Source organism: Blennius ocellaris (assembly GCF_963422515.1).
Source record: "Blennius ocellaris genome assembly, contig: SUPER_13_unloc_1, whole genome shotgun sequence".
NCBI classification, from domain to species: domain Eukaryota; kingdom Metazoa; phylum Chordata; class Actinopteri; order Blenniiformes; family Blenniidae; genus Blennius; species Blennius ocellaris.
Window position 1 is genome coordinate 1,824,078 of NW_027662313.1, and position 25,037 is coordinate 1,849,114.

Genomic DNA, 25,037 nt, shown 5'->3' on the forward strand with positions numbered 1-25,037 from the left:
ATTAACCCATTTCCTAACAGGCCCTCCTGTCTTCTACTAGTCCCTCCTATCTCCTAATAGTCCCCTATCTCCTACTTGTCTATCCTAACGCCTAATAGTCCTTTCTGTCTCCCACTAGTCCCTCATCTCTTAACAATCCTTCCTATTTCCCAATAGTCCCCCTAATCTCCCAACAGTCCCCCCTAACTCCTAATCATCCTCCTATCTGCTAATTGTCCCCCAATCTCCCCGACTCGTCCCCCCAATAGTCCCTCCTATCTCCTAATAGTCCCCTATCTCCTACTTGTCTATCCTAACGCCTAATAGTCCTTTCTGTCTCCCACTAGTCCCTCATCTCTTAACAATCCTTCCTATTTCCCAATAGTCCCCCTAATCTCCCAACAGTCCCCCCTAACTTCTAATCATCCTCCTATCTGCTAATTGTCCCCCAATCTCCTTGACTCGTCCCCCCAATAGTCCCTCCTATCTCCTAATAGTCCCTACTGTCTCCAAATTGTTCCCTCCATCTCCAATTAATCCCTCCTGTCTCCGAACAGTCCCCCTATCTCCTGCTCGTCCCCCCTATCTGCAACTCATCCTTCCTATCGCCTAATAGTCCTCACTATCTCCTAATAACCCTCGCTGTCTCCTAATAGTCCTTCCTGTCTCCTAATAATCCCTCCTGTGTCCTAACAGTCCCTCCTGTCTCTGAATTGTCCCATGTCATAATAGTCCCTCCTATCACCGATTAGTCTCTCCTATCTCCTGATAGTCCCCCTTATCTTCTAATAGTCCCTCCTATCTCCTAGCAATCCCCCATCTCCTAACAGTTCCTCCTGTCTCCTACTAGTTCCTCCTATCTCCTAATAGGCCCCCTTATCTCCTAATAGTCCCCTATCTCCTACTTGTCTATCCTGTCTCCTACTAGTCCCTCATCTCTCAACAATCCTTCCTATCTCCCAATAGTCCCCCCTATCTCCTAACAGTCCCCCTAACTCCCAATAGTCCCCTGTCCTAATCGTCCTCCTATGTCCTAACAGTCCCCCTAACTCCTAATAGTCCCCTATGTCCTAATCTTCCTCCTATCTCCTAATTGTCCCCCAATCCCCAAATAGTCCCTCCTATCTCCTAACAGTCCACCCTATCTCCTAACTGTCCCTCCTATCTCACAATAGTCCCTCTTCTCCAAACAATCCCTCCTATCATCAAACAGTCCCTCCTATCACCCAACAGTCCCTCCTATCTCCTAACAATCCCTCCTATCTCCTAACAGTCCCTCCTATCTACTCATAACCCCCCCTATCTCCTGATGCATTCTTTAGAGCAGGTGTGGAACTCCGGTCCTCGAGGGCCGCAGCCCTGCACGGTTTGGATGTCTCCCTGCTTCCACACAGCTGATTGCAATGAGCAGCTGGTTCTCTGGCTTTGTGCTGAATGTGGTGATGAAGCATCAGGACATTCAGTGGGAGACGGGGAAAACGTGCAGAGCTCCGGCCCTCCAGGATCTGAGTTTTAGAGCCTCTTTTAGCCTAGGAACCACTGATGCTTCCTTTAGCATTGGAACCACTGATGGAACCAGGAAAGGTAGCACTGATGCATCATTTAGAATCTCCTTTAGAGTAGGAATGATCTGCCTGGAACAACTCAAAATCATCTGGGGCCCTGCTCGGGCCTGGGGCTCTCCGCCCTTTATCCTTCTCTTGTGGGATCCTCTTTCCTGATCTCTGCGCTCTCCGTCTGGTGCCTTCCGGGTTGGGGCGTGGCTCTCCGGTGTGGTCTGCTGGGGCCTCCCAGGGTCTGGGGGGGGGGCACTGGGTGTCGGTGTCCGGGCCCGATGGCCTCAGGCCCCGGGGTAGTGCTGCAGGCCCCCCCACAACAGTTCCAACCACACACACTTCCACTTGTTAATGAGATTTGCTGCTGCACACTTTCTGCTATTCTGTCAATTTTGTACTTTTTTTTTTGGTTGTTGCCAACTTGCCAATTTATTTTCCTGCTTGAAAATCATGTTACTGTCTAGATAGAGCTGCTCAGGCTGGTTTAATCTAGAAAGTCATGTTACTGTCTAGATAGAGCTGCTCAGGCTGGTTTAATCTAGAAAATCATGTTACTGTCTAGATAGAGCTGCTCAAGCTGGTTTAATCTAGAAAATCATGTTACTGTCTAGATAGAGCTGTTCAGGCTGGTTTAATCTAGAAAATCATGTTACTGTCTAGTTAGAGCTGCTCAAGCTGGTTTAATCTAGAAAATCATGTTACTGTCTAGTTAGAGCTGCTCAAGCTGGTTTAATCTAGAAAGTCATGTTACTGTCTAGATAGAGCTGCTCAAGCTGGTTTAATCTAGAAAGTCATGTTACTGTCTAGATAGAGCTGCTCAGGTTGGTTTAATCTAGAAAATCAGGTTGCTGTCTAGATAGAGCTGCTCAGGCTGGTTTAATCTAGAAAGTCATGTTACTGTCTAGATAGAGCTGCTCTTAACTCTTAACAGTTGGAAAATATTTGTCCACAGAACATCGCCAGGCGGGGGCAGGGGGAGGAGTCGTGTTACAGAGAGCTCGTCTGCAGGACTGCAATAACGGCCGCGAAGGGCTGTGCGTACAGAAACAGCAGCCCAAGCATAAGCCCCCCCCCCCCCCAAAAAAAAAAGATTATACATCCAGTGCGTACAGGATTACGGCTGGCGGTCAACATGTAGCAGGGTGAACTTTGACCTCTGCTAAGTCTTGATGCCTCGTTAGTGGGCAGAGCCCTGGGGGGTTGGGGGGGCGGGGGGTGTTACAGGACACGTTACCAGTTATGTTTTCTTTTAATAAATTCAAAGTCTGAGAACAGAAATATTTACAACATACAGGAATATACATGGTGCCTGGACCAGCTGTCCTCCAGTCACTCCAGGTCCGTGGCGTCCAGCTGGGTGAGGAAGCGTCGACACTTCGCCATCAGGACTTTAATGGCTTCAGTCACCAGAACATCAGGAGCAAGGATTCCAGTGGACTCCACCGTGACTGCAGAGACAGACAGCAGGTCAACTACCCCTCCCTCTGTCTCCAGAACGGGAATGATCAACTGTTGCCACGACTTGTAACTATCAGTGATTTGATGAAATGTGTTAAAGGCTTGAATGTTGATCAAACAATGGAGAAACGGGTGCCGTCACTGGTAAACACACGACGGCTGTAACGTCTCCCTGGTGAAGACATGTGGAAGGTGAGCGTACAGATGAAGTGGTCCCGCACACGGCCCAGCTTCACCAGGTCCTTCAGGTCATTGTGTCGGAGAACCTCACGGCTGCACGTGTCCAGACGACTGTTCACCACCTTGGCAACTCGTTTCCCTGAGGACGACAGGTGAGACAGGACATCCATCACCTCCCCGAAACGTCCATTTGGTGAAGAAATGTCCTGTCGGAGGACTAATGAGGGACTATTAATGAATTAACTCTGCTGTCCATCTGTCCTGTGTAGTGAATTTCTGCTCCAACAAGCCGACAGCGTAGACATACGCTAGTAGATCGTTCATATATGTGTGAGCATACCATATAGTAATGATCTAAGAGAGTATGTCTTTGTATTAGATCATTCTGTCCTGAAAATCCATCAAAAAACACACCAACACAATATGAAAACACAACATAGCCTGCAGACCAGGAGAACACGTCGGTCCTCGTACGTCACTTCTACATTCCCCTCCAGTCTCCAACCTCTCGGAGAGGATTAGCTTGTTAACAGCGCAAAGTTTAAATCATGTAATGACTATAATTCAAGTTTCACGTTTGGAAAAAAAATTATTGTTCCTTTTGGTGCAGAAGACTGAGTAAAACTCGTTTTCCCCTCAAAAAATAGGAATTGGATTGAAAAGCAAAATTGACAATGGCATTGATAAAATCTCATCAATTCCCACCCCTACTAATCTACCTGTTTATCAGTTCTAAGCTCCATCATTAATAATCAATCAGTTGTATCCTCTATCATTAATAATCAATCAGTTCTATCCTCTATCATTAATAATCAATCAGTTCTACCCTCTATCATTAATAATCAATCAGTTCTACCCTCTATCATTAATAATCAATCAGTTGTATCCTCTATCATTAATAATCAATCAGTTGTATCCTCTATCATTAATAATCAATCAGTTGTATCCTCTATCATTAATAATCAATCAGTTCTGTCCTCTATCATTAATAATCAATCAGTTGTATCCTCTATCATTAATAATCAATCAGTTGTATCCTCTATCATTAATAATCAATCAGTTGTATCCTCTATCATTAATAATCAATCAGTTCTATCCTCTATCATTAATAATCAATCAGTTGTATCCTCTATCATTAATAATCAATCAGTTGTATCCTCTATCATTAATAATCAATCAGTTGTATCCTCTATCATTAATAATCAATCAGTTGTATCCTCTATCATTAATAATCAATCAGTTCTATCCTCTATCATTAATAATCAATCAGTTGTATCCTCTATCATTAATAATCAATCAGTTCTATCCTCTATCATTAATAACCAATCAGTTCTACCCTCTATCATTAATAATCAATCAGTTCTATCCTCTATCATTAATAATCAATCAGTTGTATCCTCTATCATTAATAATCAATCAGTTGTATCCTCTATCATTAATAATCAATCAGTTGTATCCTCTATCATTAATAACCAATCAGTTCTATCCTCTATCATTAATAATCAATCAGTTGTATCCTCTATCATTAATAATCAATCAGTTCTACCCTCTATCATTAATAATCAATCAGTTCTATCCTCTATCATTAATAATCAATCAGTTCTATCCTCTATCATTAATAATCAATCAGTTCTATCCTCTATCATTAATAATCAATCAGTTCTACCCTCTATCATTAATAACCAATCAGTTCTACCCTCTATCATTAATAACCAATCAGTTCTACCCTCTATCATTAATAATCAATCAGTTCTATCCTCTATCATTAATAATCAATCAGTTCTACCCTCTATCATTAATAATCAATCAGTTCTATCCTCTATCATTAATAACCAATCAGTTCTACCCTCTATCATTAATAATCAATCAGTTGTATCCTCTATCATTAATAATCAATCAGTTCTACCCTCTATCATTAATAACCAATCAGTTCTACCCTCTATCATTAATAATCAATCAGTTCTACCCTCTATCATTAATAATCAATCAGTTCTACCCTCTATCATTAATAATCAATCAGTTCTATCCTCTATCATTAATAATCAATCAGTTCTATCCTCTATCATTAATAATCAATCAGTTCTATCCTCTATCATTAATAATCAATCAGTTCTATCCTCTATCATTAATAATCAATCAGTTCTATCCTCTGTATCATTAGAAGATGAAAGTTCTACATAAGAACATGGTTCTGCTGATTCAGCAGTAACGTTCCACTAAAGAAACATCTAGAACTCTGCAGCTTCACTGTTTATGATATTTGAAGATATTAAATGTGTGAGATGAATCAGGATCAATTCTCCACCATCAGCACCACCAGGTTCCTCGTCTCCACAATGTTCTGCTCAAGGTTCTAAGGTGTCGTACGGTTCCAACATTCTCCCACAAAGTTTACTTTTTTAGATCACAAACTTTGTGGAAGTGGAGTACGCATCTTCCAGGACCTTCAGTGCTTCAGCAGCCTTTATAGACGAGGCCCCAGGTGAGGCAGGACAGGTAAGACAGAAGAGACTGAATAGGTGAGACAGGACAGGTGATGCCGGACAGGCAAGACAGGCGAGACAGGACAGAAGAGGCAGGACAGAAGGGACAAGACAGGTGAGGCCGGACAGAAGAGACTGGACAGGTGAGACTGGACAGAAGAGACAGGACAGAAGGGACAGGACATAAGAGACAGGACAGGTGAGACAGGACAGAAGAGACAGGACAGAAGAGACAGGACAGGTGAGACAGGACAGAAGAGACAGGACAGAAGAGACTGGACAGAAGGGACAGGACAGAAGAGACAGGACAGGTGAGACAGGACAGAAGAGACAGGACAGGTGGGACAGGACAGAAGGGACAGGACAGAAGAGACAGGACAGGTGAGACAGGACAGAAGAGACAGGACAGGTGGGACAGGACAGAAGGGACAGGACAGAAGAGACAGGACAGAAGAGACAGGACAGGTGAGACAGGACAGAAGGGACAGGACAGAAGAGACTGGACAGGTGAGACTGGACAGAAGAGACAGGACAGAAGGGACAGGACATAAGAGACAGGACAGGTGGGACAGGACAGAAGAGACAGGACAGGTGGGACAGGACAGAAGGGACAGGACAGAAGAGACAGGACAGGTGAGACAGGACAGAAGAGACAGGACAGGTGAGACAGGACAGAAGGGACAGGACAGAAGAGACAGGACAGGTGAGACAGGACAGAAGAGACAGGACAGGTGGGACAGGACAGAAGGGACAGGACAGAAGAGACAGGACAGAAGGGACAGGACAGGTGAGACAGGACAGGTGAGACAGGACAGAAGAGACTGGACAGAAGAGACAGGACAGAAGGGACAGGACAGAAGAGACTGGACAGAAGAGACTGGACAGAAGGGACAGGACAGAAGGGACAGGACAGAAGGGACAGGACAGTTGAGACAGGACAGAAGGGACAGAACAGGTGGGACAGGACAGTTGAGACAGAACAGATGAGACAGGACAGAAGAGACAGGACAGAAGGGACAGGACAGGTGAGACAGGACAGTTGAGACAGGACAGAAGGGACAGGACAGAAGGGACAGAACAGGTGAGACAGGACAGGTGAGGCTGGACAGGACAGGCTCCCGGTGCTTACCGTGGTTGTCCTCCAGGTCGATGACTCCCCTGGAGAAGCAGGTCTTCAGCCGTTCGGCCTGCTCCCCCTCCACCACCTGCAGCAGGCTGACCTCCGGCAGCAGCCGGTAGCTGGCTGTGGCCACCGGGGAGAACTTGGCGTGGTCCTTCCCTGAAACACAGGAGCTGTTCAACTGGAGCAGTCCTTGTCCCTCTGGGGGGACGCCACAGAACCACTGAAACAACAGTCCTCGTCCCTCTGGGGGGACGCCACAGAACCACTGAAACAACAGTCCTTGTCCCTCTGGGGGGACGCCACAGAACCACTGAAACAACAGTCCTTGTCCCTCTGGGGGGACGCCACAGAACCACTGAAACCACAGTCCTTGTCCCTCTGGGGGGACGCCACAGAACCACTGAAACAACAGTCCTTGTCCCTCTGGTGGGACGCCACAGAACCACTGAAACAACAGTCCTTGTCCCTCTGGGGGGACGCCACAGAACCACTGAAACAACAGTCCTTGTCCCTCTGGGGGGACGCCACAGAACCACTGAAACAACAGTCCTTGTCCCTCTGGTGGGACGCCACAGAACCACTGAAACAACAGTCCTTGTCCCTCTGGGGGGACGCCACAGAACCACTGAAACAACAGTCCTTGTCCCTCTGGTGGGACGCCACAGAACCACTGAAACAACAGTCCTCGTCCCTCTGGTGGGACGCCACAGAACCACTGAAACAACAGTCCTTGTCCCTCTGGGGGGACGCCACAGAACCACTGAAACAACAGTCCTCGTCCCTCTGGTGGGACGCCACAGAACCACTGAAACAACAGTCCTTGTCCCTCTGCTGGGACACCACAGAACCACTGAAACAACAGTCCTTGTCCCTCTGGGGGGACGCCACAGAACCACTGAAACAACAGTCCTTGTCCCTCTGGTGGGACGCCACAGAACCACTGAAACAACAGTCCTTGTCCCTCTGGGGGGACGCCACAGAACCACTGAAACAACAGTCCTTGTCCCTCTGGGGGGACGCCACAGAACCACTGAAACAACAGTCCTTGTCCCTCTGCTGGGACACCACAGAACCACTGAAACAACAGTCCTCGTCCCTCTGGGGGGACACCACAGAACCACTGAAACAACAGTCCTTGTCCCTCTGGTGGGACGCCACAGAACCACTGAAACTACAGTCCTTGTCCCTCTGGGGGGACACCACAGAACCACTGAAACAACAGTCCTTGTCCCTCTGGGGGGACGCCACAGAACCACTGAAACAACAGTTCTTGTCCCTCTGGTGGGACGCCACAGAACCACTGAAACAACAGTCCTTGTCCCTCTGGGGGGACACCACAGAACCACTGAAACAACAGTCCTTGTCCCTCTGGGGGGACGCCACAGAACCACTGAAACTACAGTCCTTGTCCCTCTGGTGGGACGCCACAGAACCACTGAAACAACAGTCCTTGTCCCTCTGGGGGGACGCCACAGAACCACTGAAACAACAGTCCTTGTCCCTCTGGTGGGACGCCACAGAACCACTGAAACAACAGTCCTTGTCCCTCTGGTGGGACGCCACAGAACCACTGAAACTACAGTCCTTGTCCCTCTGGTGGGACGCCACAGAACCACTGAAACTACAGTCCTTGTCCCTCTGGTGGGACGCCACAGAACCACTGAAACAACAGTCCTTGTCCCTCTGGGGGGACGCCACAGAACCACTGAAACAACAGTCCTTGTCCCTCTGGTGGGACGCCACAGAACCACTGAAACTACAGTCCTTGTCCCTCTGCTGGGACACCACAGAACCACTGAAACAACAGTCCTTGTCCCTCTGGGGGGACGCCACAGAACCACTGAAACAACAGTCCTTGTCCCTCTGGTGGGACGCCACAGAACCACTGAAACAACAGTCCTTGTCCCTCTGCTGGGACACCACAGAACCACTGAAACAACAGTCCTTGTCCCTCTGGGGGGACGCCACAGAACCACTGAAACTACAGTCCTTGTCCCTCTGCTGGGACACCACAGAACCACTGAAACAACAGTCCTTGTCCCTCTGGTGGGACGCCACAGAACCACTGAAACTACAGTCCTTGTCCCTCTGGGGGGACACCACAGAACCACTGAAACAACAGTCCTTGTCCCTCTGGGGGGACGCCACAGAACCACTGAAACAACAGTTCTTGTCCCTCTGGTGGGACGCCACAGAACCACTGAAACAACAGTCCTTGTCCCTCTGGGGGGACACCACAGAACCACTGAAACAACAGTCCTTGTCCCTCTGGGGGGACGCCACAGAACCACTGAAACTACAGTCCTTGTCCCTCTGGTGGGACGCCACAGAACCACTGAAACAACAGTCCTTGTCCCTCTGGGGGGACGCCACAGAACCACTGAAACAACAGTCCTTGTCCCTCTGGTGGGACGCCACAGAACCACTGAAACAACAGTCCTTGTCCCTCTGGGGGGACGCCACAGAACCACTGAAACAACAGTCCTTGTCCCTCTGCTGGGACACCACAGAACCACTGAAACAACAGTCCTTGTCCCTCTGGTGGGACGCCACAGAACCACTGAAACAACAGTCCTTGTCCCTCTGGGGGGACGCCACAGAACCACTGAAACAACAGTCCTTGTCCCTCTGGGGGGACACCACAGAACCACTGAAACAACAGTCCTTGTCCCTCTGGGGGGACACCACAGAACCACTGAAACAACAGTCCTTGTCCCTCTGGGGGGACACCACAGAACCACTGAAACAACAGTCCTTGTCCCTCTGGTGGGACGCCACAGAACCACTGAAACAACAGTGATTCAAGGTGGCAGGCAAGAGGTGGAGGTTCTTATAAATGAAGAGTAATGGACGAGTGTGTGGCTCCAGCCTGAGAAGGAACTGTGGAGCAGGAGAGGGCGAGAACTGAAGAGGACGAGTGTGATCCAACAACGGCCGGGGCGCCAGTCCCAAACCAGTCAGGAGATGTGAGCACACTATATCAAGTGTGGATGTATCTGGAGCGGGAGAGAAGAAGAGGCCAGGCCACAGTGTGTGGTGTGGAGACCATTTGAGCTGAATGCATGAAACCATCGCATCTCAAATGGCATCTTACAACTAAACAGGGAACTTGTCGACAAAGCAGTGGATTTGGTGAAAACGTGATGAACTGAAACAGTGAAAGTCCAGCATTCAGTCCTTTGGTACAGCCCTAGCCAAAGCACAGGAAGCTTCGTACCGCGCCAGCCTGCGGATCAGCAGAGGCGGGAAGATGCACACAATCGGGGAATAGTCAAGAGACGACATGGACCATGTGTGGAGAGAAAGCTGTCACAGTTCACTTGGTGCCACTTTCAAATGACAGTGTCAAGGAGGACAAACGACAAGGCTGGCGAGGTCAAAACCACATTAACAGTCAACATGTTGCCACACAGCTTGATGAGATTACAGATGTTGCAGATTTGGCCAATGTATTACTTTATGTGAGATAAGGATATGATTCAGTGTTCAAACTGTAAAATGTTACAATGGATGACAATATTAAATATACTTCTTTAGGAATAAAACCTCTGCCTTGTTTTTGATGCTCAGGCCTACTACACTACTGTATAGCGTTGGTCATTACGGGGGTTTTCTGGGGTTGTACTTGGTACACAGTTGTAAAAGATTCAGAAACACTGAACTTCCCAGAATGTGGAAAAAATTCTATAAAACAATGTTCGATCTTTTGAACTGTGAAAGTGAAGGGACATTGATATGTGGAGGGGGTTTTAATGTGGTACTGGATTATAGGTTGGATACCACAAGTACAAAAGGAAGCAAAAAGAAAATGAGTAGTTATATAAACATGATGGTGTCAGAGATGGACATGCTGGATGTATGGAGGGAACTCCACCCACTTGATCAGATTATACCCACTACTCAGTCCCTCATGCATGTACTCCAGGATTGGTTATGTTTTATTGAATAAGAGTGATATACACAGAATAAAGGCGTAGCAGATATATCAGATCACAGTGCACTTCATCTAAAAATGTATTTGAATATGGTAATAAGAGGAAAAATACAATATGGAGACTCAAGGAAGGTATTCTAAACAATAAGGGACTGATTACAGAATTGAAGGGAGAAATTAAGAGATAGAGAAGAAAATGATAATGGAGAAGTAGATCCGACAATTTGATGGGACGCCCTGAAGGCCGTGATGAGAGGGAAGCTGATATCATACACAGCTTTTAAAAAAAAAAACAGATTAGAGACGTATCAAAATCAAATTGGGAACAGCAACATAAACAGTCAAAGGACTCAGATGTATTTACTCAGATTCAGGAAGCAAGGAAAGAAATAGATGATATACTGTACGAAGAGGTGGTAAGGAAAGCAAGGTTTTGTAAACTAACGTACTATGAGGGAGGAGCAAGAGCCAGGAAAAACATTGTCAGACGTATAAGGAAACAGCAAGCTTCAACAAACGTACATAAAATAAGGGATCCAGCCACAAATGCAATTCTATACAAACGGGAAGAACTAGAGAAGGTTTTTGAGGAGTATGCTAGTAAACTGTATTCACTGTAGCAGGAGAACATCACAGAGTTCCTGAAGGACTGGACTTGACGTCTAGAGGTGCCAAACAGAAGAAGATGTTGAAGCAATATAGAAGAGAGAGAAGAAGCAGAACCGGGGAAATCCCCTGGAGCAGATGGATTTGGAGCCTCATTCTATCAAACGTTCAGGGGGAGTGAAGTCAGTATTTATGTGACTCATTCGATTATACCCTCAGATCAGGTAGGCCCCCTCCCTCCGGGAAGGAGACCATCATCTCCATCACACCAAAGGAGGGCAAGGATAGAGAATCTGCAGTCGCTCCTCAATGTACACCTCCATCACAGCCAAAAGACTAGAGACGTTGAGGCAGGATCTGATCGATCAGGACCAATGTGGGTTCATCAACGAAGGCAAACGCAAGATAATATCACAAGGAGTCTGCATATTGTGGGTTATGTCCAAAGAAAGGGGGAAAAGGCGATTTTGGTTAGTATTGATGCCGAAAAGGCTTTTGATAGTCGATTGGGAATTTTTATATACGGTACTGGCAAAATTTGGATTCAATGAACAGTCAATTGTATTAAATCACTCTATCAGCAGCCTAAAGCAAGGGTTAACATAAATGGCAGCCTGACAAAACAGTTCAGGTTAGAGAGGAGGACTAGACAGGGATGTAGTCTCTCTCCGACTCTCTGCATTGTTCATGGAGCCACTGGTCCAGATGATCAGGCAGGAGGAGGGAGTAGGAGGAGTGACATTAGGAGGGCAGAACATCAAATAGGATTGTTTGCTGACGATATATTGTTTTTCTTAAAGCATCCTGACAAAAGTTTTCCGAAAGCAATGGGACTATTGGAATGTTATGGTGGATACTCAGGATTCAAAATGAATGTTAAAAAAACATAGATTTTGACGATAAATGACTCAGCATCGCAAGAACTAAAGGATGTATATAAGCTCAAATGGGATACTAAATTATTAAAATACCTGGGTGTCAACATTACGAACAGAATAGACAAGCTATATGAAGCAAATTACACAAAAGTGAACATTAGGAGGGACCTGGACATATGGTCGGCTATTTGTTTGGATCTCAGCTCAAGAATAGAGATAATTAAGATGAACATTCTACCGAGACTTCTGTACCTGTTCCAATCTTTGCCGGTGATAATCCCACAAAAACAGTTCATGGAATGAGATAAGTGGATATCAAGGTTCATATGGGAGGGAAGAAACCTAGGATTGGTTATAAAACCCTGCAGCTGCCTAAAGAGAAAGGAGGTCTTGCACTGCCAAATCTGAAAGAATATTTCTATGCAGCACAAATCCGACCTCTGGTGTTTGGTGCAACAATGCTTTTGTCGCAAGAAGGAAAGATCTAGAACTGGGCACTATGGACTCAGAGGTACGGAACTTAATAGCACACAAAGGACTGTTGAGAAAACTGGGTAATAAATTGGATATAATAACTAAAACTACAGTAGAAATTTGGAATGAAGTGGTGGAAAAGTATAAATTGGAGGAGGAGATAAAGAGCTGAGTTGGTTTGCGTTTGACCACAGGTTGAAACCAGGGACGATGATAGAGGATTTGAGCAATGGGCAAACAGAGGAATCACAGCAATATGTACCATAATGGAACGGGGGAAGCTGCAGGGTTTGAGAGACTCAAGGAAGAATTTGGACTAAAGGAAAATGAACGCTATGGATATCTACAACTAAAACACTATTTGGAGAAGGAGATCAGGATTGATAAAGATCAAGGAATAGTGGAGATATTCCAGAAAGCTTATGAAGGGAAAAGGTGTAGAGTGATCTCAGCTTTATACCAAAACCTGGTGTGGAAAAGGGACAATTCCTCTCTATATACTAAAGAAAAATGGGAAAGAGAGCTAAATGAACACATAACAGAAGAGGAATGGTTTGTTATGTGTCACCAGCTCCAGGGTCTGGAGGGAATTTAGTGGGAAAAATAGTTAGATTATTCATAACTCCAAAAATAATGACAAAAGTGGTGTCAGCACAACAACCATGGAGGAGACAGTGTGGACACGTTGATGCAGATCACACACATATATTGTGGTCCTGTCACACACTACAGGTGTGTTGGGAACAAATATATATTGTGGTCCTGTCACACACTACAGGTGTATTGAGAACAAATATATATTGTGGTCCTGTCACACACTACAGGTGTGTTGAGAACAAATATATATTGTGGTCCTGTCACACACTACAGGTGTGTTGGGAACAAATATATATTGTGGTCCTGTCACACACTACAGGTGTGTTGAGAACAAATATATATTGTGGTCCTGTCACACACTACAGGTGTGTTGAGAACAAATATATATTGTGGTCCTGTCACACACTACAGGTGTGTTGAGAACAAATATATATTGTGGTCCTGTCACACACTACAGGTGTGTTGGGAACAAATATATATTGTGGTCCTGTCACACACTACAGGTGTGTTGAGAACAAATATATATTGTGGTCCTGTCACACACTACAGGTGTGTTGAGAACAAATATATATTGTGGTCCTGTCACACACTACAGGTGTGTTGGGAACAAATATATATTGTGGTCCTGTCACACACTACAGGTGTGTTGAGAACAAATATATATTGTGGTCCTGTCACACACTACAGGTGTGTTGGGAACAAATATATATTGTGGTCCTGTCACACACTACAGGTGTGTTGAGAACAAATATATATTGTGGTCCTGTCACACACTACAGGTGTGTTGAGAACAAATATATATTGTGGTCCTGTCACACACTACAGGTGTGTTGGGAACAAATATATATTGTGGTCCTGTCACACACTACAGGTGTGTTGGGAACAAATATATATTGTGGTCCTGTCACACACTACAGGTGTGTTGAGAACAAATATATATTGTGGTCCTGTCACACACTACAGGTGTGTTGAGAACAAATATATATTGTGGTCCTGTCACACACTACAGGTGTGTTGAGAACAAATATATATTGTGGTCCTGTCACACACTACAGGTGTGTTGAGAACAAATATATATTGTGGTCCTGTCACACACTACAGGTGTGTTGAGAACAAATATATATTCTGGTCCTGTCACAAACTACAGGTGTATTGAGAACAAATATATATTGTGGTCCTGTCACACACTACAGGTGTGTTGAGAACAAATATATATTGTGGTCCTGTCACACACTACAGGTGTGTTGAGAACAAATATATATTGTGGTCCTGTCACACACTACAGGTGTATTGGGAACAAATATATATTGTGGTCCTGTCACACACTACAGGTGTGTTGGGAACAAATATGGCAGAGTTTACAAAAAGTAACAGGATATCAGTTCCCCAAAACTTGTCAGATGCTGTACTTGGGAAACATAACCCATAATGTGATACAAAGAGAAGACGTAGAACTGTTTAAGGGAGTCGCCGACCCGGAGCAGTGGTGACAGCTTGTTGACGACATATTTGTAATGGACAGACTCACTCACTTAAAAACTACGATTACAGGAGTCGCAATTTGAAGAAAAGTGGGGAAAATGGACTGATTTCAGGAGGACAGAAGAGGACAGAGAGGACAGAAGAGGACAGAGAGGACAGAGAGGACAGAGAGGACAGAAGAGGACAGAGAGGACAGAAGAGGACAGAAGAGGACAGAGGACAGAAGAGGACAGAAGAGGACAGAGGACAGAAGAGGACAGAGAGGACAGAGAGGACAGAGAGGACAGAGAGGACAGAAGAGGACAGAGAGGACAGAAGAGGACAGGAGAGGACAGAAGAGGACAGAAGAGGACAGAAGAGGACAGAAGAGGACAGAGAGGACAGGAGAGGACAGAAGAGGACAGAAGAGGACAGGAGAGGACAGAGAGGACAGGAGAGGACAGAAGAGGACAGAAGAGGACAGAGAGGACAGAGAGGACACCGCCACCACTGGACAATAGAGACTTTGGTTGATGAAAGATGGATAGATTTTGTGTATTTGTTTTGCCCCGACACTGTAACTGTGAAAACTGAAACATTTCAATAAAAATTAAGGTTAAAAAAAAAGAACCAGATGAACTCGAGGAACCAGATGAACTAGAGGAACCAGAGGAACTCGAGGAACCAGATGAACTCGAGGAACCAGATGAACTCGAGGAACCAGATGAACTCGAGGAACCAGATGAACTCGAGGAACCAGATGAACTCGAGGAACCAGAGGAACTCGAGGAACCAGATGAACTCGAGGAACCAGATGAACTCGAGGAACCAGATGAACTCGAGGAACCAGAGGAACTCGAGGAACCAGAGGAACTCGAGGAACCAGAGGAACTCGAGGAACCAGAGGAACTCGAGGAACCAGATGAACTCGAGGAACCAGATGAACTCGAGGAACCAGATGAACTCGAGGAACCAGAGGAACTCGAGGAACCAGAGGAACTCGAGGAACCAGAGGAACTCGAGGAACCAGATGAACTCGAGGAACCAGATGAACTCGAGGAACCAGAGGAACTCGAGGAACCAGAGGAACTCGAGGAACCAGATGAACTCGAGGAACCCGAGGAACCAGATGAACCCGAGGAACCAGATGAACTCGAGGAACCAGATGAACTCGAGGAACCAGATGAACTCGAGGAACCAGATGAACTCGAGGAACCAGATGAACTCGAGGAACCAGATGAACTCGAGGAACCAGATGAACTCGAGGAACCAGGGCCTCTTATCACCACCTTCCCTTGTGAGCCGTGGCTCTACATGACGCCCCCAGGGAGCTGAACCGCCTGAGGAAGTGATGTCACAGCGAGTGGCGCCGCCGGCATTCTCACCGAGTCCTTTGACGCAGTGCATGGTGACGTCCAGCTCCTGCCCCGGACGCAGCTGAGCGATCAGGATGTCTGGGTGGACGGGCCCGATGCTGCAGTCCGCAAACACGTCGGCCTGGTTCCCGATGGGGACCCACTGGATGTCCCTGGAGTACACTGAGCAGAGAGACAGGACGGTCAGCAACTCCTCACTGGAATCTCATTACTTTCTTCAAGTACCGTATTGTCACGACCAAAAGGCGCACCGTACTAACAGGCGCAGTCTGTTATGTGTGCCATTACTGCATTGAACACACACATAAGGCGCACCTGCTCATAGAGCGAGGGTTGTATATACCATCCACGCCCACACTTCCCCCTTTAACGTTCTCATGGTGTCCGCCTTACAACACTCATACAAGTATACAAGTGTGCGTATTTAAAAATAGAGCGGCAGCAAAACTGAGTTTGGTTGTGCTTTATTTAAGTATTGATTACAAAGTACCAACATTTTGTTTTACCTGTAATGGTCATCAATCAAACCCATGGAAGTCCCCATCCTCTGTTTCTGAATTGAACAGCTGCGCTCAATCTCCATCAAACACACCAGCTTCACTTTCTTCACTGTCAGAGTCACTTTCCGTGCGGCTCCTTGGAAATGATGCCGGCTTTTGCGAAAGCTGGAACCACAGTGCCAGCAGACACGTTAGCCCAAGCATCTACAATCCATTTGCAAATTGTGGCGTACCTCGCCCGGCGCTGCCTTCCACTCTTCGTGAAACTGTGGTCTCCATCGGTCGTCCGTTGCTCCCACGGCATCAACAGCGTACATACACCTCCCTCAGCCACTCTTTCATCATTTCCTCCTCCATCCAGTACTTTTCATTTGCCTTAATGATGACTCCTGATGGAAACGTCTCTTTAGGCAAAGTCTTTCTCTTAAAAATCACCATAGGCGGCAGTTTCTGTCATTAGCATGGCAGCCAAGCACAACAGTACAAGAAGACTTTTCCTGCCCCGTACCGTGCTGGTCCCCTTCTCCTCCACAGTGTGACTCACCGGGATGTGGACGGTGACGGCACCTCGTCCATGTTAGTGATGTGGCTGGGCTGGATGTGTTTGCTGCAGTAGGAGCGGAAGATGGCCAGCTTTTCATTATAGTCCTCTGGAAGTTGCAGCACTACCGTCGTCCTGGTCCGGATGGAAAAATGGCACCGTTTCATGAAACGAAAGCACCAAGACGGACCTCCTTGGAAATGTTCCATTTTCATTTCTTCTGCTAGCGTTACTGCTTTTAGTCGAATGGTGACCGTGGAAACGCTTCTCCCACTCGTTCTTTGCGCGATGATCCACTGCTCGAGTCTTTCCTCCAGCTCGGACCACCTCGCCTTATGTCTGTGGAAACTCAGCTGCATCTTCTTCACCTGGCGGAGCTCGTTTTACAGCTTCCTCCACTTGCGAACCATCGATTCATTAATCTTAAATTCTCTGGCGGCTGCTCGATTTCCATGTTCCTCCACGTAGCTGATGGCCTTCAGTTTAAACTGCTTCAGAAGCGTCTCTTTGCCATTTTCAGGGTTGTTAGAACAACCATGTTCTGCATAACGCACATACCCGTTCATTTATATACCCGCTACAATCCACGCCCACACCCCCCCTTTAACGTTCTCACGGTGTTCCCTACTACATCCTCCTTACAACAACAACACACACATAGGGCGCGCCGCACATTTTGAAGAAAATCTCAGACTTCTATGTGCGCCTTATAGTCGTGAAAATACGGTACGCAGCAAAGAAAGGGATTACTTTTACCAAAACACCAAGGAGATTACCGTCACTTTCCCACAAGCAGGCTGTTACTAAACCGTGATTTGGTCTCGTTTCGTAACACGACAAGTCAGTGTAAACCAGACCAGAACCAAAACAGGGAAGGAGAACAAAATGAAGAATGTGAAGAACATGACAGCCATGTCCAGAACAGACTAACGGATCTGCATTTGATGAACCATTGTTATTGATTCACCCAGTCGACCTCAAGCACGTCATAAAATCATGGTCGCATATTTCTCTGTCTGCATTTCTCTTAGCAAGATGACCTGGAAAATACTGACTTGGTGGAAATGTTCACCAGACTGAGATCAGGTCCTGGAACATTCCATGACACTGGAGGAGATCCGCATGCTGGTTCTGGATTCTGGATCAGGATTCCATTTTTATAGGCCCCAGACTTTCACCATCAGACATCACAAATCTCTCAGCAACAGGGTGATGGGTGGAGCAGTGTTTCACCCACCCATGTGGTGGAGGTACAGCTCCCGGGGGTCGGAGGAGTCTTTGCTGGCTGCAGGGTTCCTGCTACATTTGATCTTCAGCTGCAGCTGGATGGTGTCGATCTCTGAAGCCTCGTCTTCTGCAGCCTGGTCACCTGGAGCAGAGGTCACACAGAGGTCACGGGTCAAGCTCCCGGAGCGGAGGTCACACGGAGGTCACTCCTGGAGCGGTCTCCAGAACATGAAGTGTGTACCTGAGCTGCGGTACTCAAACAGACGGGGGTCTGCTCTGATGGGGATGAGTCCCAGGCGGTGGGCCAGCACTTCGTCCTGGACGACGGAGGTGTTGTTGTAGATGAAGACCTTCTCGATGGCCATGGTGGGAACCTGGAGCAATGTTACTTCATTCAGTCACACAGGCAGGGGGCAGCGCTGAGCTGCTGTGGCAGTCAATCCACCGAGTACCACACGTCCTGCTAACGCTCCACACGTCCTGCTAACGCTCCACACCTCCTGCTAACGCTCCACACCTGCTGCTAACGCTCCACACCTGCTGCTAACGCTCCACACCTCCTGCTAACGCTCCACACGTCCTGCTAACGCTCCACACCTCCTGCTAACGCTCCACACCTGCTGCTAACGCTCCACACCTCCTGCTAACGCTCCACACCTGCTGCTAACACTCCACACCCGCTAACGCTCCACACCCGCTAACGCTCCACACGTCCTGCTAACGCTCCACACCTGCTGCTAACGCTCCACACCTCCTGCTAACGCTCCACACCCGCCGCTAACGCTCCACACCTCCCGCTAACGCTCCACACCTCCCGCTAACGCTCCACACCTCCCGCTAACGCTCCACACCTCCCGCTAACGCTCCACACCTCCCGCTAACGCTCCACACCCGCTGCTAACGCTCCACACCCGCTGCTAACGCTCCACACCTCCTGCTAACGCTCCACACCTGCTGCTAACGCTCCACACCTGCTGCTAACGCTCCACACCTGCTGCTAACGCTCCACACCTCCTGCTAACGCTCCACACCTGCTGCTAACGCTCCACACCTCCTGCTAACGCTCCACACCTCCCGCTAACGCTCCACACCTCCCGCTAACGCTCCACACCTCCCGCTAACGCTCCACACCTCCCGCTAACGCTCCACACCTCCCGCTAACGCTCCACACCCGCTGCTAACGCTCCACACCCGCTGCTAACGCTCCACACCTGCTGCTAACGCTCCACACCTGCTGCTAACGCTCCACACCTGCTGCTAACGCTCCACACCTGCTGCTAACGCTCCACACCTGCTGCTAACGCTCCACACCTCCTGCTAACGCTCCACACCTGCTGCTAACGCTCCACACCTGCTGCTAACGCTCCACACCTGCTGCTAACGCTCCACACCCGCTGCTAACGCTGAACACCCGCTGCTAACGCTCCACACCCGCTGCTAACGCTCAACACCCGCTGCTAACGCTCCACACCTCCCGCTAACGCTCCACACCCGCTGCTAACGCTCCACACCCGCTGCTAACGCTCCACACCCGCTGCTAACGCTCCACACCTCCTGCTAACGCTCCACACCTGCTGCTAACGCTCCACACCTGCTGCTAACGCTCCACACGTCCTGCTAACGGTCCACACGTCCTGCTAACGCTCCACACCTCCTGCTAACGCTCCACACCTGCTGCTAACGCTCCACACGTCCTGCTAACGCTCCACACGTCCTGCTAACGCTCCACACGTCCTGCTAACGCTCTGCCTCCTAACACCTTAACTTAACCCCGTGACGTCATCCACGGTGTTAAGTGAAAGTCGATAAATAAGAAAGGAGGGACATAGCGGCCGTACCCCTGAAGTAAAAAATTGCAGGAAGTAAATAGTGACAGGCAGTAAACGGAGACCGACAGTAAAGAGTTAGAGGAAGTAAAGAGTGACAGATAGCAAACAGAGACAGGAAGTAAACAGTGACATGAATTAATCAGACAGGACGTAAAATGTGACCGGAGGCAAAGAGTGACAGGACGTAAGCAGACAAGAAGTAAAAAGTGGCATCCAGTAAACAGAGAGAGGAAGTAGAGTGGCAGGAAGTAAAAAGTGGCAGGAAGTAAGCAGACAGGAAATAGAGTGACAGGAAGTAGAGTGACAGGAGGTAAAGAGTAACAGGAAGTAAAGAGTGACAGGAAGTAAAGAGTGACAGGAAGTAAGCAGACAGGAAGTAGACTGACAGGAGGTAAACAGAGACAGGAAGTAAAGCCCTGACCTCTGCTAACAGGATCCTCCTGAAAGCATTGGCGATGGCGGCGTCGATTCCCACCATGTCGAACTCCAGACTGTTCTCGTCCAGCTGCACGATGTCGATCCTGAAGTTCTGACAAACATGCAGGGATTAGTACCTTCCACCAGGGGCGCTACTACCACAATATAGCCCCCCCTTCTAACTATTTAACCTTGCTTAACTTTTGTGTGAACGTTTACATTTATTAATCACATGTATTGTTTTTTGATTGACACACATAATATGAACTCGCATGTAGAAGCAGCAAATGTTGCTAATACTACATTGTGGACTACTAAATACTACATTGTGGACTACTAAATACTACATTGTGGACTATTAAATACTACATTGTGGACTACTAAATACTGCATTGTGGACTACTAAATACTACATTGTGGACTACTAAATACTACATTGTGGACTACTAAATACTACATTGTGGACTACTAAATACTACATTGTGCAAGACTAAATACTACATTGTGGACTACTAAATACTACATTGTGCAAGACTAAATACTACATGTGTGGACTACTAAATACTACATTGTGCAAGACTAAATACTACATTGTGGACTACTAAATACTACATTGTGGACTACTAAATACTACATTGTGCAAGACTAAATACTACATTGTGGACTACTAAATACTACATTGTGGACTACTAAATACTACATTGTGCAAGACTAAATACTACATTGTGGACTACTAAATACTACATTGTGGACTACTAAATACTGCACTGTGGACTACTAAATACTGCATTGTGCAAGACTAAATACCACATTGTGGACAACCAAGTACCGCATCGTGGACTACTAAATAAACAATGTGGGCTACTAAATCCTACATTATGGACTACTAAATAAACAATGTGGGCTACTAAATCCTATATTATGGACTACTAAATAAACAATGTGGGCTACTAAATCCTATATTATGGACTACTAAATAAACAATGTGGGCTACTAAATCCTACATTATGGACTACTAAATAAACAATGTGGGCTACTAAATCCTATATTATGGACTACTAAATAAACAATGTGGGCTACTAAATCCTACATTATGGACTACTAAATAAACAATGTGGGCTACTAAATCCTATATTATGGACTACTAAATAAACAATGTGGGCTACTAAATCCTATATTATGGACTACTAAATAAACAATGTGGGCTACTAAATCCTACATTATGGACTACTAAATAAACAATGTGGGCTACTAAATCCTACATTATGGACTACTAAATAAACAATGTGGGCTACTAAATCCTACATTATGGACTACTAAATAAACAATGTGGGCTACTAAATCCTACATTATGGACTACTAAATAAACAATGTGGGCTACTAAATCCTACATTATGGACTACTAAATAAACAATGTGGGCTACTAAATCCTACATTATGGACTACTAAATAAACAATGTGGGCTACTAAATCCTATATTATGGACTACTAAATAAACAATGTGGGCTACTAAATCCTACATGATGGACTACTAAATAAACAATGTGGGCTACTAAATCCTACATTATGGACTACTAAATAAACAATGTGGGCTACTAAATCCTATATTATGGACTACTAAATAAACAATGTGGGCTACTAAATCCTACATTATGGACTACTAAATAAACAATGTGGGCTACTAAATCCTACATTATGGAGTACTAAACAACTAGTTCAAAGTGTAGGATGTAAACAACCACAACAGAGGATTCATAAGCTCCACATCTGCCGCCCAGGCTGAGATTACTGTTGTAACGTTACATATCTGTGGAGCTCTAAGCCCCGCCTACTTTATAACTACTTCCTGCAGTGGAAACAGTCTGGGGAGTTTGGCCTACAGGTACAGTACGGTAGTCCGGTGGAGTGGAGCCTCACGCTGGACTGAAGTGACAGTAGAGGCCAGTGGAGACGTTTACCTGCTGGAACTTCTTCATGTCCCAGGCGTCGTCGTGTCCCGGGTAGTTCCCAGGGAAGTCTGTGGTGTGAGTCTGTGGGGAACCAGAACCACGTCAGGTGAGGAGCAACACCTCCCACCAGGTGAGGAGCAACACCACCTCCCACCTGGTGCTCCAGGTGCACCAGGAGCACCAGGGGCACCAGGGGCACCAGGTGCTCCTGGTGCCCCTGGTGCTCCTGTTGCACCTGGGGCACCTGGTGCTCCTGGTGCACCTGGTGCTCCTGGTGCTCCTGGTGCCCCTCAGTGCAGCATGAGAGCGTCATGAGGAGTAGCAGTGATCACAAAATCACTACCGATCAAAAGGCCCTTGGTCCCGTTCATATCCTCTTCAAAGCGTCTCTTGTCTGAATAGTTCATTTCCTTCACGTCAGGAAATGCGTTCCACAGCTAGCAGCCAGCGAGGAGGCTAGGGAAGTAGCACTGCAGCCATCCAACTCTTCATGACAACATGTGGAACGGCTCTGAAGTAAAGCAATGACTGAGCAGCAGGAGACTCACTCCTCTGTGAAGCTGCGTCCTCCTCCACGCTAAACCCTGGAAATAGTCCCAGTCACTTGTGCTGCGTTACAACGTCAACCTTCTGTTGGTGCCGCTTTGCCACATCGTTTCCCCAGGAATCCATTCACTGATTCTGCTGTTCAACACATGCAACACTTTAGTCTTTCTTCTCAGCAACAGGCTCTATTTCATATGTTGGTTAGAGGTGTGTGCTTTGTATTCAAGTGCACTTTTTGTTTACAAGGTCCAAACTGGATTGGCAGCTTTACCTGTGAAATATCTTAATGTCTGATCCTAATGTTTAATAGATATTGAAGTGAGACCGTTTCACTTGTGTGTGGGTTGTATTCAAGAGCATGTTTGTTAACAGAGTCCATTTTATTGATTGTTTTTGCTTGTTTTGATGATTTATTTTGATATTTACAATATCTTTTTTCATAATACATTTCCAATGTGAAATATTCTTCAGAAATAAAAGTGTATCTTTAAAAGAGTGTACTTGCATTGTTATACCATTATTATTATATAAGTGGAAAAATGGTATAGAAATGGCAAATATTATAATTTATCGCAACAATTTCTGGGACAATTTATCGCCCGGCAAAATGTGTTATAGTGACAGGCTGAGCTACACCTCCCATCACGTCAAGAGCAACAACAATAACTTCCTCAGGAAATTAAAACAGGCTGCCCTCCCTCCACCCGCTTGTGAACTTCTACCTCCTCTCCTCCCGCTGCAGGTGGAGAGGCTCCTGACCTCCCGCTGCAGGTGGAGAGGCTCCTGACCTCCCGCTGCAGGTGGAGAGGCTCCTGACCTCCCGCTGCAGGTGGAGAGGCTCCTCTCCTCCCGCTGCAGGTGGAGAGGCTCCTGGTCTCCCCTCTGGTAAAAGATACTGGGCAGTAAAGAGCAAAACAAACTGCTGCAAGCAACGCTTCTACCTGCAGGAAGGGAGCACGCGCACACACACGCACGCACACGCGCGCACACACACACACATACACACACACACACACACATAATTTTCCCACTCAATAATTTGCAAAGCTGTGATACCTCCTTTTTCTTTTTGCACTACGTTTGTCCGTTTGTGCTTCCTCATATTGGGCTTCACATTTAACACTTAATATTTAATATCTTTTTCACAGTTTTGTATTTTTGCTCGTGTGTTTATTCTATTCTCCCACGAGCCCCCCCCCCCCCCTCAAATCTCCCGAGTACCCCCCCAGACCCCTCCAGTCCCCCAGTATACCTCCAGGCCCCCCACTCACGTTCGTCACGCCGAACTCCCCGAGTATGACCCGGGTCCTGATCTCTTCCACGTTTTTCATGCTCGCCGCCATGTTGCCTCGCAGTCTCAGTAGATCCGCCCAAACTTCCGGCGCGTCACAGTAGTACCGGTTACGTCATCGTCGCGTCGCTGCAGTCGCCATATTGGACCGGGCATTGGATGTTCCGCCATTTGTGCAATAAAATTCTAAATAAAAAAAAAATAAAAAAAATTGGAGCGGGCAGGCCACACATGACAGACAGACTGAAGTGTCCCTGTTATCTCCTTCTCGATGGACTGTACCGGAACTCCTGGGTGATGTCACAGGGTTAAGGAAAGGTGTTAGGAGGCTTAGTGAAAGGTGATCATGTTGGTGTGGCCACAGCAGGGCCGCCCCTGGCCAAGTGGGGGCCCTAAGCAGGATTTTGTTTTGGGGCCCCCCTTCCAATAACATAATAATAATAATAATAATAATAATAATAATAATAATAATAATAATAATAATAATAATAATAATAATAATAATAATAATAATAAAATAATAAATTACAATTACTAACGAATCAAATGAACAGCCTGTATCAACAGTGGAACAAGAACTTTTCAGATGCACACGTCTGAAAAAACTTTGTGGCATAAACAGTTTATGCCAC

General features: G+C 46.7%; 1 protein-coding gene across 2 annotated transcripts; it reads right to left on the reverse strand.

Moving 5' to 3' along the window:
• Window positions 1-2,807: 2,807 nt before the first annotated feature.
• On the reverse strand, window positions 2,808-24,457 carry polr1c (RNA polymerase I and III subunit C; the record flags this gene model as incomplete). 2 transcript variants are annotated; one of them, XM_080521206.1, is made up of 9 exons in its annotated part: window positions 2,808-2,983; window positions 3,196-3,312; window positions 6,786-6,935; window positions 16,115-16,267; window positions 18,384-18,515; window positions 18,615-18,747; window positions 20,624-20,731; window positions 22,578-22,649; window positions 24,386-24,457. In XM_080521206.1, the coding sequence occupies 9 exons, from the start codon at window positions 24,455-24,457 to the stop codon at window positions 2,865-2,867; spliced, it is 1,056 nt and encodes a 351-aa protein (XP_080377332.1). In that variant the 3' UTR covers window positions 2,808-2,864. The 2 variants fall into 2 exon arrangements, with proteins under 2 accessions (XP_080377332.1, XP_080377333.1); XM_080521207.1 differs by lacking the exon at window positions 16,115-16,267.
• Between the last annotated feature and the right edge of the window lie 580 nt (window positions 24,458-25,037).